Source organism: Rhinolophus sinicus, chromosome 15, assembly GCF_057876585.1.
Source record: "Rhinolophus sinicus isolate RSI-liver-muscle chromosome 15, RSI-T2T, whole genome shotgun sequence".
NCBI classification, from domain to species: domain Eukaryota; kingdom Metazoa; phylum Chordata; class Mammalia; order Chiroptera; family Rhinolophidae; genus Rhinolophus; species Rhinolophus sinicus.
Window position 1 is genome coordinate 64,841,765 of NC_142515.1, and position 18,633 is coordinate 64,860,397.

At 41.6% G+C, this 18,633-nt stretch overlaps 1 protein-coding gene across 7 annotated transcripts in view; it reads left to right on the plus strand.

Moving 5' to 3' along the window:
* LOC109437160 (WASH complex subunit 2) overlaps window positions 1–18,633 on the plus strand; it is a 51,141-nt gene that overhangs the window by 19,758 nt on the left and 12,750 nt on the right. For all 7 annotated transcript variants that reach the window (XM_019716166.2, XM_019716168.2, XM_019716170.2 and 4 more), the window contains 8 exons: window positions 408–467; window positions 893–1,066; window positions 2,753–2,877; window positions 3,910–3,996; window positions 7,061–7,162; window positions 8,686–8,817; window positions 10,770–10,939; window positions 15,476–15,581. In XM_019716166.2, coding sequence (XP_019571725.2) covers window positions 408–467; window positions 893–1,066; window positions 2,753–2,877; window positions 3,910–3,996; window positions 7,061–7,162; window positions 8,686–8,817; window positions 10,770–10,939; window positions 15,476–15,581 — 956 coding nt within the window. The remainder of the gene's footprint in view (window positions 1–407; window positions 468–892; window positions 1,067–2,752; window positions 2,878–3,909; window positions 3,997–7,060; window positions 7,163–8,685; window positions 8,818–10,769; window positions 10,940–15,475; window positions 15,582–18,633) is intronic.

Below are 18,633 nucleotides of genomic sequence, written 5' to 3' on the forward strand. Positions count from 1 at the left end.
TTTTTCATTTTTGTCTCAGGTTTTTTGCTGTTCTTTTTGTTTGTTCGTCTCACCAACAAAAATGGGTAGAGTGGGCACTGGAAGAGCCCTGCTTGCTCGGCCCCTCCCACCTCATCCCTGCATCCTCCTTGGCCTCCCCGGCCAGCCCCACTCCTTTTGTCTGCCCAGAGTCACACTGATCTTCCATGGGAGTCACAGCTGAGATGACATTAGTACCAAGAAAAATGTCATGACATCGGTAGAAAAGATAATACTAAGGAACTTTAAAATGGCTCTTTTAGGGAAAATTAGTTTTAAAAGGTCTCTTATTAAGTGTGTGTTGTGTTGTACATATTTTAGGAAGGTACATTTAACAAGGAAAGTTAATTTCTTTGTTGAAATGGATCTCTTATTCTTTCTCATTTTAGTGTCTTCATCCTCTAAACCTGGAAAGAAAATCCCAGCAGGAGCAGTTTCTGTATTTTTAGGTATCATCATGTAGGGTTTGTTTTTTGAAAACTGTATTAGTATCATTTTGTCATTTTTAAAATTGCCATCTTCTAAGGGCTGGCTGGAGAGGAGGAGGAGCTTCAGAGGGCATGGGACAGATTATAGAAAAGAAAGCTCATTTCCTGGGATTGGCTGCTATTTTTTTAGAAATTGGTGGCCTTGGCCCTTATATTTGTTTGAGTGACCCGGTGACTTGGCATTATGGGATGTTCTCTAGCAGAAAAAGATAGACGTTATTGAGTCCTGTTACTGTGTTTTGTGAATAAACTGAAAGTAAAATTTCTTGGTGGGTGGTAGTGGTTTTTCCTTTTCTGTAAAGTCAGAAGGCGCCTCCCCCCCCTCCCCCCCCATACACACACACACACTGGCTCACAGCCTGGCTGTCTCCTCCCTGTCCCCACAGGGGATGCTGATATGTTTGGTACAACCTCTGCTCCATCACTGAAGGAACCCCAGAAGCCCGAGCAGCCCACCCCAGGAAAAAGCTCGTACCTCCCAGTGCCCACCGGACTCTTTGATGACGACGATGATGACGATGACTTTTTTGCAGCATCCTCTGGCAAACCCTCCAAGACAGGTATCTGTTCCAGCCTGTTTCTGGGACTTTACCAGAAAAAGAATATTGACCTAAAAAGGACATAAAGCTGCTCTAGTTTATATCTCTTGCAATACCAGAACCCCTCCTCAAGTATTCCTGTCTTAGAGTTGTCTCATCTCTACTTAAATAGTATGGTCGCTTGTAGATCTCTATTTTACGAATCAATCTTTTCTGCTTTGGAAACAAATTACTAGAAATATCTTCCTTATGGAGAGCTGAAATCTGTTCCCTGTAATATCTGCTCAAGAATTGTACTTCTCACCTTTGGAATTACAGAGAAAGTTTTAATTACACTTTCTTCCTGCAGTCCTTAGTAAACTATATGAGTAGAACGCCACAGGCTAGCTGTTTAGTTCCCAGCTGCTGTACTGTGTTCCAGAAAGCCTCGGTAACCTTGGCTTTCCCTAGCACTACAGGGTTTTCAGCCCCTTGGCCACGTTGGTACCCTCCTTCCTTATCCCTACAAATTTAAGCTAGTTTGTTGATGAAATCATCCTCTACATCAATTCTTTAATGCACAGACTCCCAGGACTGCTGTGAAAATGCAGATTTTGGTTTAGTGGGTGGGGGAGTGGGGCCTCGAGTTTGCATTTCTAAGGAGCCCTCTGTTGGCAGAGAGTGCTGCTCTGTGGGTGCTCTCAGCCCCTTTTTTCAGTGGTAGGTGGTGTGGGAAGTAAGGATAGAAACAGAAAGTGAGGGAAATAACAGCCTAGTTATTTTAGAAAGAGTGCAAAGGGATGCCCAATAATCCTCAGATCTAGGTCAACTGAAAGGATGGTGAGTCCGGGCAGTAGAGCCTCCTGTGGCTGGGAGGGCTCTCACTGTGATGGGTGTCACTGAGCTGATTTGCAATCATAGGTCAGCTGATGCTGCTTTCTTTGACAGCTGATTCTCCTGGGACATTCATGAGTCAGCTCCCTCATTTCAGCAAAACATGCCTCATTCAGTGCAGCAGTGCTTGTGGTACTGAAAGGTGGAAACTGCCCAAGTAGTCATCAGTAGGGTAAATTATGGTCCTTCCATTCAGTGGAATTTTGTGGACCTCTTAAAAGAATGAGGTCTATGTACATTGACATGGCAAGACACTCTAGGTACATTAAGTGAAAAACGCAATGGTAAGACCCGTTGTTCAAGTTATGTTATCATTTATAGCCTTATATTGAATGACTGAAGTTAATATGTTAGTATCTCTTTTGGGAAAATTAGTAGCATGTATACCAAACTGTTTCCAGTGGGTGGAGGGATGGGGTGATGGGGGAGATTTCAGTATTTGCTTTTATATACTTTTGTATAATTTGATTTTTTTTTTTTTTTTAAAGTAGAAGCCAAACCTCATTTCTCAGCTCCTAGAGTGATTGACTATTAAATGATCTTACTTTCTATGGGTCTCTCTAGCTTGTATGCCAGTCCAAGCTGCTCTAGGCATCACATGTTGTTGCTTGGATAAGTGTGTAAACCAGATGGTTCAACTGTCCCGTGTTTCATCTGAGCTGCTGTTGTGTTCTTTGAAAAATTCCAGTCTAGTCCACTTAATATTTCTTGATAACTAATCAAGAAATGATATACTTTTAAAATTTATTCTTTGAGAGGGAAGAATTTTTAATCTGTGAATTTTGTGGTGGGACTTTTTACCTTCGTGTAATTTGTTGTGTTATCTTTTTAAAGACAAAATCAAATCCACTGCCACTATCTTTGATGATGAGAAAGGAGATCTGTTCAAAGAAAAAGCAGCGGCTTTACCAGACGCTGCTGTGACTCAGACAGATGAAAATAAAACAAGAGCAGAAAAGGTGAGCAGGAGGGAAGACCGAACATAGGAGTGTTTGCTTGAGACATCTTGTTAATTCCTCTGGAATCCAGAGGGCAGTAGTATTTCCTTTTAAGTGTATAGTGAAGAACTTCAAACACACAGGAATTTGGAAGAAAAGCAACCAGATAACCACCACCGAGTTTCAGCAGTTGTTAGGGTTTTGCCCAGCTGTTCTAACATTCACTGATGATCTTTTCCTGAACCAGTTATGTTGCGGGGGTGCAAAAGAATGTTTTTCTAATTCTTGCAATTTTTTCTTCCTTTATTAGTGGGCGTTTTCCTGAAGAGAAGAACTTTTTCTTCTCTGCTTTTTTAGTATCGTTATAGGATCCTGGCTTCTCTATTCATGTATTATAATCTGTGAGCATCGTTATTTTTTGTGATGCTCAGATTGACCTGTATTTGGCCAGTGGGATGCCTCCCCCTCAGTCTTTAAGCAGTTCTGGCTGCTTTCCCTTCCCTATGCCATCTTGTACACCTTGACCTTTCTAAAGCACATCTTGTGTGATGTCCACATTATGAAACCCTGACCTTCTTACTGCTGACCACCTAGGTTCCAGCGCTTGAGAACTCTGCCAGTTCCTGGGGCCTCCCACCGTCCCATTTATGCACTGTACGAGGCAGGCAGCCTGTCCTTCTCTGAACCACCAGATGTGCCCTCTGCTTATCTTGCTTTTCTCCTCACATGGTTCCCTCTGCCTGGAATGTCCTTGCTTGTACCATCTCGTGTCTGGGACTTGTCCTGAGAAATTTACTTTATCAAGGAACTGTTTCTATTTTCTTTCCTAACTTATGCCAACTTTTAAATCCTTTCTCATGACACTTATCCTTTTGAGTTAATTCTTCGAATGAATTTGATACAGCTCCAAGACCCATGGCCCATTTCTTCCCCGGTACGTGGACGGTGCCTTATCCCAGCAGACTCAGTACATTTTCGGAGTGAATGATTGAGTAAACCCTCACTTCCAGGTGTCTTGTTTGTTAACTCTGAATTTTTCCCCCCCCAACAAAGGTTACCCTGCCTTCCAGCAAAAGTCTCAAGCTTTTGCCAGAAGCAAAGACTCAAAAAGGTTTATTTTCAGATGAGGAAGACACTGAGGTAAGGAATTCTTTTTCTTAGTTCTGGGAATTAGTCTGTCGTTATGACATTAGAAACTATTTCTTAATCAGGATTTTCTCAGTAGAGGTACATGACTTTTTATTAAGTTCTTTAGTTCTGTTTTTTGAAAATAATCTCTTGAGAACACATGGCCTTTAGAAAGCAGTATGTGTACAGTACTTTTCACTGTTGGATTTGAATCCAGTACATCTCATGGGAGGAAAATACTGTCTCACTTAGCTCAAATTTTAGGCTGTTTATTGGTCTGCAGTGCGATGAGGCGCTTGTGCTAGGACGGAAATGGACACGCTGCTTCTCTTTTGGTAGTCTCACTCAGAAGTGAGCTTGGTGGCGAAGGGATGAGCATTCTGGCCCAGACTTTTATCTGCTGACTGGAACAGTTTGTGGCCGGCGTGGGCTTGCAGACACCCTCCGTCCCCCGGGCACTTGGCCCAAAGCAGCCCCAGCTCTCAGGGTGTCCCTGCTTTTTCTGACTCCCACAGCCTCAGTCCTTTTAGAACCAGTTTTAGGCTAGGCTTTTAGAGGATCAGAGACTGGTATAAGAATGTCATGGCAGCAGCTAGTCCCCTTCACAGAAAAGTATGTGGGCGTGGCAGAAATTTACGTGTAATTTCCTAATTTTGTGAACTTTGAGTTAAACTCCAATGATTCCTTTGTACTAACAGCCAGGATGAACATACATCTCTTTCTAAGTATAGTGATTACCACTGATATAAAAAGCCTTGGAGGCTTATATGCCATTGACAGCCAGTGTACAGGAGATAGGAATTCACCAAAGTCCAGCTAAACCCAACTCCTGCCATGTGGGCACGGTGTTGAGTGCGGGGCCTCACTGGTCTCCTATGCGCTCACTGCCTGCTGCTTCGCCGGCAGGCACACCTGCACTTCAGGCCCCTGCCCATCTGGGAATGCTCTGTCCACAGTCCACGTGGCTCCTTACTTGTCCCAGTTTTCTGCCAGGCCTCCCCCAATGACCATTGCCCTGGTAACATGCCCACCAGCACACACCACACCGTGCTCCTTCACCACTCTTCTGTTGTACTGTCTTCACAGCCTGTGTTGCCAGGTGGTATTTCATGGCTACTTGTTTATTGTCCCAACTGCAATAAACTTGGTGAGGACATGATGTTTTGTTCACTGCTCTTGTCCATGATACCTAGTGATTGACATTCGGTGAACCATCAAGTAGCTGTTAACTACAGGAAAAAAGAAAACAAATATGAGCAATTTTAGTGACTTAAAGGTGTTCCTTTGAAGTTTCTTATCGTTATGAAATAAATCACTCCAAAACTTAATGACTTAACACATCAATAAGTTTTGGCTCCAGAAGTTGACTGGGCTGAGCTGGGCACTTTCCAGGTAGGTTCCCATGTGGCTCCTCGTCTGAGGGTGGCCAGGCTGGGAGTCATCTCACTCACATTTCTGGGCCTGGGCAGGGAAGACTCGAGCACCCCCTCTTATCTCTGTTCCCCAAGCATGGCCACTGCTGGGACTTCTTCCATGGGCTCCTTATGGTGGCCCAGAGCTCCCCAGTGAGATCCAGAGAACGCTGCACAGAGGCCGTATTGCTTTTCGTACCCGAGCCTCTGAAGTCGGCATTATCACTTCTGTTGCATTCTCTTGGTCGAGAGAGGCCTACCCAGGTTCAAGGGCAGGGGACAGATGCCACTTCTTGATGGTAGGAGTGTAAAAGGATTTGCAGACAGGCTTTAAAACCATCACTGAAGGCTTTGTCCCATGTGCATTATCACAGATTGTTTTTATTGGATGCTGGCAGGGTGCGTAGGCAAGGAGAAGTGAAACAGTGTAGCCCAGGAGATAAAGCTTTGGACCAGGAGGATTCATTCTTTACTCCTGCCTCTACGTCTCAGGTGTGGAGCTGAAACTTGCCCTGTGAAATCACTGTGGGGAGGTGTTTGAGGTAATGGAAAAGCCTTTTTTCCCAACAGCAAGGAAGATATTAGGGGTCCAAAACCATGATGTTCACATTGGTTTTTGTTGTTTGTTTTGGTGTCCTTTTTAAAAAGCAACATAGCCCTATCTTTAAGTGAAATCTTGCCAATGTGTAAAATGCAGGAGAGGCATGGGAAGCCAAGAGCGCCCCCTGTGTGGCCTTTTCTGCCTAAATAGACCCCTGGGACTCCATGGTCTTCTGTGAAAACCACTGGACTGAGAAGAGCTCTTCTCAGTTAATGAACTCATTAGGTCTTTATTTGAGGAGAAGACATTGACTTCATAATAAAAAATTTATCTAGAGAGGTCTTAGAAACTATGTTCTTGTCCTACTTAATTGTCTGGCTCTTGTGTGTTGAAGTGCCCTCCTGAGGAAATAGTTGTCCTATTTTATGTTAAATTCACGGAGCTAATTTTATTCTTATTTATGCAACTCAATTTGTAGACCTTTCTTTGCATTATAGGCTAATGTTTGGTAGCAATTTGAAAATTCCTTAAGAATCCACCAGATTTTTCTCTTGTTTGTAACATCCAGCTGTCGTTCAAGTAGAATGCCTAATATTTTAAAATAAAAACTGAATTTGTATTTATTTAAAAGAAATTATGTTATGTACTCTTACAAGAGGAGAAAGGGGTGTTTCTGTTAAACAGAGTCGTAGATCCAGTAATTTGGGAATCTAGCTTTAGTTTCCATTATAGAATAAATATATTTAATCCTTCTGACTCTTTGGGCAGAAAAAGGAAGCCTTTTTTTTTTTTTTTTTTTTTTTAGCATGATAGGAGATTGATTGCAAAAATTTCCCCTGCCTTAAGTCATGCAAGTGGGATGCCAAGATAAAGCAAATTGGGAGCATCAAAGCCTGTGGGTTCCAGCGACGTTACCTGGTATTGCGTGTGGTCCCTTCCTCCTCACAGATGGGCATTCGTGCTGTGCACAGGTGGGACACACTGACACGTGTTCCCTGAGGACAGTCTGATAGAGACCTAGCTGCATGGCAGCTGCCATGTAATAGTCTTCAGTGTTACATAGAATGGGTACTTTATAACTGACATACCTTGTTAACCAAGGACTTTCATCTTGATTCAACAGGATTTGTTTTCTTCTCAAAATGTGAGTAAGTCAAAAGACGCAGCTGTCCTGCCTAGCAAACTCCCCAAGTCAGTCTCGCTTTTCGATGATGAAGATGAAGAGGTAAACGTGATTGCAACACAGATAATCAAATTTTTGATTAGTAGAAAACTGTTGCTGATGTAACTTTATAGCCAGAGGCTCATTCAGTAGAATGAGGTGATGGGGAAGCAGTCAAGCTCTCTGAGGCTTGTATAGCACAAGTATTTCAGCTTTTCTTTCAGCAACTCCTTTCTTATACACTTGTCAGGACATTAAGTTTTTGACCCAGCTCTTAAGGAAGGCTTTGTGGATTTCACTTTAAAAATCTGGCTTTAAGAAATACTTTTTAGAGGCTGGATCTGTGTTCTGCCTGGTGCTCTACAAGAATGTCTTGGATAAAGGGGAAGGCAGGAGGGGAAGTCAGTCACGTCCTCACTGCTTTTCCTTACTGCCCTGGATAAGAGAGCAAAGTGGGGGAGAGAATCAGGGTAGAGCTAGCCAGCATACTGTGCATAGAGCTGTGCAGTGGCTCAGCTGGGCGGCACAGCAGGTCCTGCGTTCACATCGCAGCTCCACTGCGTGCAGATTGGGGAGGCGGGGCAAGTGGCTTAGCCTTTCTGAATCTCCTATGGCTTAGTAGTACGTAGGGTCACTGTGACAGCTAAAACAACAGTGCCTGGCACATAGTACGTGCATAGTATATGTTAGCTTTGGTCATCAGTATCCCCATCAGATGCCATTCCTTATTTTCATGACCTTTCATGCCTTCCCACACTCTCTAGAGGCTCCCATGATCGAATCTTTACATTTTAGGACTGTTCACCTGATTAAGTTTACTGTGAAGAGTGTATTTCTGTCTAACTCAGGCTCAGGCCCTTTGATGGTTTGTTACCCATATGATAAAAAAAGTACCTTAATAGGCACTTCTGGAGGGCTTGAGGACACAAAAATGTACAGATGCCTTTGAATCTATAGGGATCAGCTCTCAGTAGGCCAGATTTTACTTAGTAAACTCTTTCTTACAATTGTATTGTCTCTTTAAAATTAACCAGAAACACAAGTCATCCCTTCCCTCTGTCCTGGGTATATGTGCTTCATAAATGTAAAGAGTGGAGAAAGCTCAGTGTTTCTCTCCTTCTGTCCATCGCTCAAGCTCAGGAGTCACAGAAAGGAAGGTGCACGTCTCTGGCTGCCGCAGGGCACAGTGCTGCTCTCGTGGCAGTTGCAGGCTCTGGGCTCTCCCTAGTAAGCACAGGACCTGCCCACCACAGGACCTGGTGGCGCCAGGTTTCCTCCTGTTTCTGTGACATTGTCCGCACATCCCCCCGCTTCCTCCCAAGTATTCTGCCTTTGAGTTCTAGGGTATCTGTGTTTGCCTTTTGTGGACAGAGGGTACAGTTAGAGAAGACTGCAGACTGTTGTTGCAGGCTTATATGTAAGAGAAGTGGGACTTATTTGCATTTTGTGATTCCCGTCAAAGGCATTATATACATTCTGTACCTGACTAGAGATTTATTCTCTAACAATTTGACATGAGAAAATGTCTTAAGATTTTGTTTTATGTGTATGAAGTTGTCATATTCTTCTGCCATTTGTTTTTCTAGGATAATCTTTTTGGGGCCACAGCTGCTAAGAAGCAGACATCATCTCTACCCACTCAAAGCCAAGAGAAAGCAAAACCTTCTGAGCCCTCGAAAACGAAAGCATCTGCCTTGCTGTTCAGCAGTGATGAGGAGGTAGGTTGAAAGTCTCTGCTAGAGAAGAGTAGATTATTAGATAGGATTTAAGAGTTACGGCTATCCCAAACATTTTCTTTTTCTACCTATTTTATATCTAGGGAAGTTCAGTCACACCAAAGACTATGTTGACAAGACTACCCTGTTTCCCTGAAAATAAGACCTAGCTGGACAATCAGCTCTAATGCGTCTTTTGGAGCAAAAATTAATGTAAGACCTGGTATTATATTATACCTGGTCTTATATTATATTATATAAGACCCGGTCTTATAGTAAAATAAAATCGAGTCTTATATTAATTTTTGCTCCAAAGAACGCATTAGAGCTGATTGTCTGACTAGGTCTTATTTTGGGGGAAACACAGTAGCTTTCTTATCTTGAAGAAAGATATTCAGTATAGTATGTTAAATAGAAGATTGATCTTTTCAAAATGATTAGGAATAAAATAAATAGGGCCCTCAAATTGTAATATATGCTAATTTAAATGAGTTAAGTCTTATTTTACCTTGTTAAATGATCACTGCCTTTCATTAATCAAGAACATGAATCTAGACACGGTAGGAGTATCCTATGCAAGTTTAACTCCTTTTTTATTAGAGTCTTAACAATATTTTCATTTACTGTTTTGATACATATTAGCAAAGCCAATAGTAAATATGGTTTAGCTGCTGTTTAGATATAGGTGTACAAGAAAAACTTTAAATATAATATTTAAAAACCTGAGCATTAAAAATCTCCCATATGATAATAATTGCTCTTCTTTAACACCATAGGCAAGTTAGAGTATGACATGGATAGATAAATTGTAGACATGGTGTTTTTATTGAAAGCAACTTAAAATGACATAGCATAATTTTCTTCTACTCAAACGTTAGGAATTTACAATGGGTATTCTTTTTATTTTTTTTTTATTTTTAGCATTGTTAGTGATTGTTTTCCCCTTAGGAATGGCCAACCATCAGTGGAATGTTTCCTACCATAGTGGTTCAGGAAAATAAAAATATTAGCTAAAGCTAGTCACTGGCATAAAGATAACCACAGTTCTAGAACAGAGACTCTCAACGTTGGCTGCCCATTGGGATCACCTGGAGAACGTTAAAGAGTGCTAATATTGGGTTCCACCACTAGAGATCCTGAATTAATTGGCTTACGGTATGACCTGTCACTGGGACTTTCTAAAGCCCTTTTAGGGATTCTAGCATGTATTGCTGCTGGAGGAGCTTGTCTCAAATTATAAGTTAGGAAATCACCTGGGCGTCCAGTTATGAGTGCAGGTTCTGACTCAGAAAGTCTGGGAGGAACCTGAGATTCTGCATAACAGATGCTGCTGGCTATGGACCCCACTTTGATTTGCAAAGCTCTAGACTCTGGAGACCAAAGGACCACTTAAGAAGTGCTCAGGAGTTACTTGATTTGAAGGGGTGAGCATAGCCAGGTGCGGCTTCCTTAAATGCTCTCTCAGTCTGGATTCAGACTTTTGTGGTAAAAGGGTCATAAGTCTGTTTATATGTGCATTGTGTGAGTTTTTTATACTGCTTTTCCTAGCCTGCTTTGGGATTTTTAAATTAAGATACTTCCTCCAATGTTGAGAGTTCTTGGTTTATTTTTTTTAACATACTTTTTCCTTTTCACCCCCCTCTTTAATTAATTTTGATCCTCTAAAATACACAATGTCCCTCATCCTGATGTAGAACAGACCATAGAGAGGAGACTCTTCGGGGCAGGCAGTGGAGGAGGAAGGCATGGACAGGGCTGTGAAGTCAGAGAACCCAGCTGTCTAGATCTGAGTCCAAAGAAAAGCCTGGGATGTGAGCTTTCTTCAAGTGTGATACACTTAGTAGGGTAATACTTAGTTTAAATACAACTTAGTTTAACGAATGTAAATTTTGTTTTACCTCCTAGGTTCTTTACACTACATTGCCACTGGATTAATACATATTTTATATTTTCAGGACCAGTGGAATATTACTGCTTCACAGACCAACTCAGTGCCTGACAATAGGTCTAAAGGAGAGCTTAGGCACTCTGGGACCACTCAGGACCAGGAGACCAGGGCTGTGAAAAAGACCAGCCTCTTTGAGGAAGACGAAGAAGATGATCTGTTCGCTATTGCTAAGGACAGGTGAGGGAGTCCTTGCATGAAGTCATTTAGTCTGAGTCTGTGATAACAAGGGATTTGAGGTGGTTAGTTCCTGGGGTGAGCTGCTAATCATTCAGTACCGCGTGGTAATACAAATAAGGCCATCTAATTTTTACTTGCAAGATATTTGTCCCCATTACTAGGAAATGTTTGCATGGGTTTTTTTTGTTTGTTTGTTTTCTCTTGTGTTTTTTTTGATGGATCCTTACCGAATTTCTTCTATCTTTTTTTTTTAACTTTAAAATATTTTCTTGGTTTAGTATGGTTTAAGGACAGTTTGTTGTCTTTTGTGGTGTTTCTCTGTTATACCCTAAAGAATGCCAAGTTTGGTCAAGGTTATAAGTTTGTCATTTGGATAGAAATCTGCTCAGCCCTGAAATCTATGTAATTTTACTAACAATTGTCACCCCAATAAATTTAATTAAAAAAAAGAAATTCCAAAAAAAAAAAAAAAAAAAAAGAAATCTGCTCAGCCATGAACAGCATCCTGTTGGGAGGATGGTTCCCTGCAGGGTTGTGCTGTATCATACCAATTACAGGTACCCAACCACATTCCTGCTTGTACAAGCTGGCAGGGTGTGCAGAGTGAGGATGGGTTGTGGATTCACAATAACTCTCCTGCAAGTATTTTTTTTCCCTCTTGAGAGTCTTAAATGATCACTTTGAAATTCAGCTGAATGGTAGTAGCATAAAGAAGCAATTGATTGGACATGTAAATGCTGTGCATTGGTGTGGTTTCATTTTGATTTGATAGATTCAGAAGCACCTCATATTTTTATCTCTGAATATTGTGATCTCTTCAAATGTCACCATTTCTACTTTTGGCCCCTGTGACTTCACACCTGAATATATCCTTGGCCCCTGGTTAAGAATGCTGGCTCTGGAATCCCAAGACCTGATAATAAATTCTGGCCCTGTCACTTCCTCTCTGAATAACATTGGGCAAGATACCTAATCTCTCTGGGCCTGAGTTTCCTCATACGTTAAACAAAAATACTACTAATAATACTTCTCCCATAGGATCACTGAGATGATTAAATGAAGTCCAAATGGAAATACTTAGCACAAAAGCTAGTACATTGTAAGCACCCAAATATTACCATTTATTGTCATGAGTGTAGGGGAAATAACATTTCATTCTTTTATTTTGTTACTCTCTTTCTCCTGGGACACTTCTTCCTTTCATACCTGGCTAGCCAGCTCCTTGCAAGACTCAGTTTAACCCCTCTCTTTTACGAAGCCTTCCCTAACCCAAACAGGTGAGAGAGAGAGAGAAGTAAATGGGGTTGGAGTCTGGAGCAGAAATGGCACCATGTCTGTATGTCCCTTCTGTGTGGCTCTGGAGCACTTGAGCACTTTCTACATGGCATAGAAGTTACCTGTTACCATATGCGCCCCTCCCTTTTCCCCTACCCCCCACACACATAGTCACAGGTTTGGAGATCTGGAAACATGTCTCATTTGTAGGTCCCAGTCCAAACTACACACAAAACCTGGCTTTCAGTAATGCTTCTCTGCTCTGGACTCATTCCATCTCCAGCTGGTCCAGAAGTTGTCTGTAAAATGTAGTGTACAGGCATTTTCCTGAGGGAATAATTCAAAGCTTTCATCCGATAATTTAAAAAAAGAAAAGCTTTTACAGACAGTAACAGGTGTAGGAAAGGGTGTGGAGGAATTAAAACCCTCATACGCTTTGTTGGAGGAAATGTAAAATGGTGTGGTCACTTCGGTCAGCAGCCTAGCAGTTCCTTGCAATGTTAAACATGGAGTTACCACATGCCTTAATTTCACTCTTAAGTATATGCTGGAAAGAAAGGAAAACACGTCCACACAAAAACTTGTACAGAAATGTTCATCGTGGCATTGTTCATAGTAGCCAAAATTTGGAAACAACTCAAGTCCATCAACTGATGAAAGGGTAAACGAAATATGTTATATCCGTACAGTGGACTCTTATTCAGCAGTAAGAAGGAATGGAGTACTAATACATGCCGCAACATGGAAGAACCTTGAAAATATTGTGATAATTGAAAGAAGCCAGTCACAGAAGACCACATGTATGATTCCATTTGTGTATAATGTCCAGAATAGATAAATCCGTAGAGACAGAAAATGGATTAGTGTTGGGGGTTGAGGGGAAAGGAAAATTGGGAGTGACTGTTAACCGGGATAAGGTTTCATTTTGGGTTGATGGAGATATTGTGAACTTGTATTATAGTGATAGTTGCACAACACTGAATTTACTGAAAACCAGTTAATCGTATGCTTAAAAAGGGTACATTTTATGGTATGTAAAGTATATCTGCAGACCATTCTAAGAAAACCAAGATTTGTGACCCTCACGAAGTTGTGAAATACTGTATTGTAAGCAGGGCACTCAATGTCCTGTCTTGTCTGGACAGCCCTAGCTTGTGTCATTCCAGCATGATCTTTAATAATTTTCCCTTTCACTCTCAAAAGTGTCCTGGTTTAGACCATGAACTCTGTGGTCATCATAATGTTTTTCTGATAGCCGTACTTTTTAAATAAATCAAAATACTTCACCTATTATACTGAGAAATATTCTAGCTTACCGGGTAACATAATTTTCTTCTGAGCACAGATCTCCGTGAGAGGCCCAAATTTAACCAGCAGTTGCTGAGAGTGTGGACTGAAGGCCAAGATTAAGGACTGTCTTTTGGTTTCTACTGTATCTATGTCCGGAAAAAACCTAGCTTTTTTCCAGCTTACCTTCAGAATCTGTTATTAGATGGGTTTTTTGTGGGTTGGGTATTTTTTTGTTTTGTTTTTGGGTTTTGTTTTGTTTTTAGAAATTACTTGTTCGGAAAATTATACGTAAGATTTTCTCCTGCTATAGCTACTTAAAGAGGTTTTTGGCATTTTTAGGCATCTGATATAATTAATTTTTAATGATTTGTGATCATTCATTACCTAGTTGTTAAATACTTTGGTTATAGTTTATGTGTGTGAATTTTTATTGGTGTATTTCCTTATAGGCCTATCACATGTTATCTTACTGTGTCATTATGAATTGACTCTGCTTTTATAGCTTCTTTAAGATATATCCTTAATTTCTAACTATCCTTTAGTATGTGTCCAGTGTAAGTGCAGTCAACTATTTGGTTAGTTCCCTAATTAGTGACCCTTAGGTTTGTTTTTTGTTTTGTTTTTTAACATGTAGGCAGACATGAATATTAAACTAACAAATAAGCTACATGTCCTTTGTTAATAGTGAACTAACAAAACGATGATACATACATATCACTGGTTTATATGCTAGTTATATTGTATGTAAGTAGGTGGATATGATGAGCAATTCACTTAAGTGACTTACTGATATTTTTATCTAGCTAACATTGAATTTAAAGTTTTCATTATTTGGTAATTCTCTAGTATGCCAGCTGGATGATTGCTTATCATGTAGTGAAAACTGGCATTTGACCCTTTAGTAGTTGGAACACTTTCTGTTCTGGACCCCATGTCCAGTGCTAAGCCTCCACTTTTCTATTTCTGTTCCTTCAAAGGTCCTGACCAGACTTGTGCTGGCAGACACTTATTGCCCACCTTCTTCTTAGGGGCCAGCGCTGAATCCTAGGTCAGGAGGTAGGTGAAGGCAGGCAGGAGGAGAGCTGTGGCTGGATGTCAGTGGTGGTGCCCAACGTGGGGTGAAAGATGGTGAATAGTGATGTGGAGCACAGTGAGAATGAGCTCTGCTTTCCCCGGGTTCTTAGAAACTATGTAGAGGGGATGGGATGGAATGGGTTTCAGTTTTGAAGAGAAGGCATGGAAGAGCATGCAGATCCTTGGAAATGCAGAGGTAAGTGGCCAAGGAGCACCAGGCCACAGGTCACAGCCCAAGCAGGCCCTGGCCCTGTGATGTCTTGACAACTGCCTTTCTGACCACTCTGGAAACAGGCATCCATGCTCTCTGGTTCTTCCTCTGCCGTAGGAAGTGGTGAGAGAGAATGCTACGTTTGGGAATGCTTGAAGTGTTGTGTGCCTTGGCAAAGCTAACAGCTAGTGCACCTACACTGAGGCAAAAGTAACTGAAAGGGGACAAGACAAGGAAGGCCTTGGATTCTTCTACATAAGGACGAGGGACAAGCAGATGATCTGCTAGACACAAATTTCATCTCATTCAAAGGTTTTTCTTGTTTGCTTATAACTGTGTAAGGTCAACAGAAGGCTCAGGTGTTTTGGTGGTGCCATGTTTCCCCAAAAATAAAACCTAGCCGGACCATTAGCTCTAATGCGTCTTTTGGAGCAAAAATTAATATAAGACCCGGTCTTACATTATATGATATTATATAAGACCTGGTCTAATATTATAGTAAAGTAAGACTGGGTCTTATATTAATTTTTGCTCCAAAAGACGCATTAGAGTTGATTGTCCAATTAGGTCTTATTTTCGGGGAAACATGCTAGGTGGGTTCCTATAGGGGTGGCCTAGAAAGGATATTGTTTGTTTGTTTGTTTGTTTTTATCACATTTGCCTTTTCTTTGACTTTGTTTGTATAGCCAGAAGAAGACCCAGAGGGCATCACTCCTCTTTGAAGACGATGACGCTGACAGTGGAAGCTCTCTGTTTGGCTCTCCTCCCACATCTGTTCCTCCTGCAACAATGGTATTCTTAATTTTAGGTCCAGGAAGTATCCTTGAGGTGGTGTTACCTAAACAGTCATACTTCCCTGAATCAGCTCTTAAAAACAGACCTTGGAGGCTGATCTAATGGAAAAACTCATTTAATTTTAGAAAGAGATCTTCTGGGTAGTGGTATTTTACAGGTGAAGCTCACATGCAAAGCCTGGAGAACAGGATTCCTCCATGTGGTGCAGCTCTGTTGTGAGCTGTAGTTCTCCAGAGCCTCGGTGAGTGCTGCTGCAGTTCTGGAGGAATCGCCAGGCTTAGCGCCAGTGGCATGGAGTTCTGCTAACATGAGGCCTGGACAGTTAAGGCACATATGATCCCTTTTAGCGGCATGTTTTAAGTACTAACACTTTGGTCTTGGTTTACATTAATAGCCAATCAGTAAAAAGGAAGGGAATTCTGACACCTGCTACAACATGGATGAACCTTAAGGACATTATACTCAGTGAAATAGCTGGTCACAAAAGGACAAATGCTGTATAATTCCACTTACATGGGCCACCTGGAGTAGTCAGATTTATAAAAACAGGAAGTAGAATGGTGGTTGCAGAGGCTCTGGATAGGGAAGAAATGGGGAGTTGTTTAATGAGTCCAGATTTTCAGTTTTGCAAGATGAAAAAATCTGGAGATTAGTTGCACTTCAATGTATTTTTAACATTACTGAACTATATACTTAGAAATGGTTAAAATGGGTAAATTTTATGTTGTGTTTTTTTACTGCAGTGTAGATAAATATTTTTGAAGTATGTGATAAGAAAAAAAATAGCCAGTCAGTGGCTCTCTGGTGTTAGTCAATAGCCTTCTAGTGGTTACGTCTTCGTGGCATGACTTCCACAGTCACCTAAGCTCACACGTTCAGCGCGTCTCTGTGTTCGTCACATCACAAAGGAGTAGTAAAGAGTGAGAGGAAGGGGCATGATGATGCTAGGTGTCCGGGAGCCGAGGCATGCTGGGAGCCTGTCTTCGGCCTGTCATTCATCCTTCCCCAGCACATTCCCTGAGTGGCTATACGTGAGTATGTGCACTCAGAACAAAGAGAAGCCAAACAATATTTTACAGCCACCTGGCTGTTGCTGACAGGCCAAAAGGGAAATTGCGAACTTCTTGGGCTAGGACCTCCTGTACCTGAGCTGGGGAAGCACGAAAGGCCACGCGTCACGCTGACTCAGCCAGCTGTGAGGGACTTCAACTCCAAGCTCAGAACACTGCATATTGGCGTGTGCTAGAGGCAGAAAGACATGCAGGACAGGGATGAGCCCCAGTATTCCTGCCGCGTGGGAGCAACCCCAGAATTCAAAATGGCAGCTCCGCCACCCAGCTTGGTGAAGAAGACCCTCCCCTCCCACCTCAGCAATGGTGACGCAGGCACATCCCAAAGGACACTCCTGCTCCTTGGGGGTACTAGAGGGATGGATGTGATACGGCAGCAAAGGAGTCTGGGACTTCCTGTTTCCTGCAGGCCGATACTTGGCTCTTCTCCCATACCTCCTAAAGATTTTTTGTTTTAAATTACACAGCAATATGTGGATGCCTTCTGAACAAGGGTTTAGAAAATGCAGAGACTGCAAAGTCCCGGTTCCATAATCCTCCCTAGACAAAATCATTGGGAACAATGTGTTATCAGTCCTTTCAGCCCTGTTTCTAAGCCTGAAAGGATTTATATCTTTTTTAAAAAATTAAATAAGATCATGTACATTTTCAGGCATCTGTTTTTGTCCTGCAGCATTATATGTCATTTCCATGAGCTCCATCTTACTTCTTCACCACTGTATAGTATTCCGTAGTGTAACTACCAGGACGTGTGACTGTTTCTCCTCCGATGGAGTAATCCACTGTTTTCTGCGAGCTTGTTAGGGCTGTTTCTTCCCATTCCTCCTGCCTTCTCATCTTCAACCTTGACTGTTGAGATGATTTAGTACCTGGTCTATCTATCACGGCTTCTTCCCTCATCAGCTCTCCTTGCTGTTGCCCTGGTTGTCCTCTTAAAGACATACTCCTGTTCTTTTCTTGTTACAGCACTTTAGCTAAGCCTGCCATGCTTCCTGTGATCTCATTCAAACTGGACTCATCTTTTCCAGCCTCTCACACCATGTGCTGTAGGTCACTCGTCCTGTCCTAGAATGCTCCAGAAGAGGTTGTTGTCTCTTTTGTCTGGAAATCTTCGTATTTTCAGACATAACGATAAGTGTTAATTTGTACTATGGGAGCTTCCCAGACCAGGCACATGGCAGTTCATGATGCAGGAACTGCTTCCTACACGTTCCCATTAAGTGGGCTTGCACAGCTTGTACGAGAAACTTTCAGCACTGGGGGAGCATGCTGCCCTCCTTGGGCTCTGGGACTTCCTGCTGCTGCTTCTGAGGTGGTCACAAGCCTTTCCTGGCATCACTCATTACTTGCGTCTCCCTAAAGATGACATCTAGTTCGGGAGATCTGAGTGGGTTTTCTATGTAAATTATAAATAACTTCTACCATGGATAAATGATCAATAATCTAATGAATTTTGAAGGTTCTAGAACTGTAAAATGTCTTTTAGCCTGTAGTATTACGATCATTAATTAAGACAGAAAGTCAAGATACACATCTTAAATAGCTGAACTACCTGCAAATTGATTTTTACCATAAAGGTCAAATATAATCACCTTTAGACAATAGTATATAAAAGATATTTGTTGTATAGAGATCCTAGAATATTCTAAAGTAAGTTAAATGTGACTCACCTGTCAAGAAAATTAATTTCATGACAGAGATGAAGACTCAGCATATCTTTAGGAAGGTTTAAAACCAGTGGTTTGGCTAGCAGCATTTTCCTTGGTTTAAGGCCGGTAATTACATGAAGTGAGAATATGTTTCACCACACCTATGTCTTGTTTTTTACCCTCATCAGCTTGCATCGAGATCATACGTAGTTTTCACTGAGTCCACAATATTTTTTCCTTTAATTATTTCAGTTTTACCTTATCTCTTCTGAACTCTTTTGTGTGTTTCCAGTCTTTTATTTCAAGTTCAAATGGTTATGCATTTTAAGG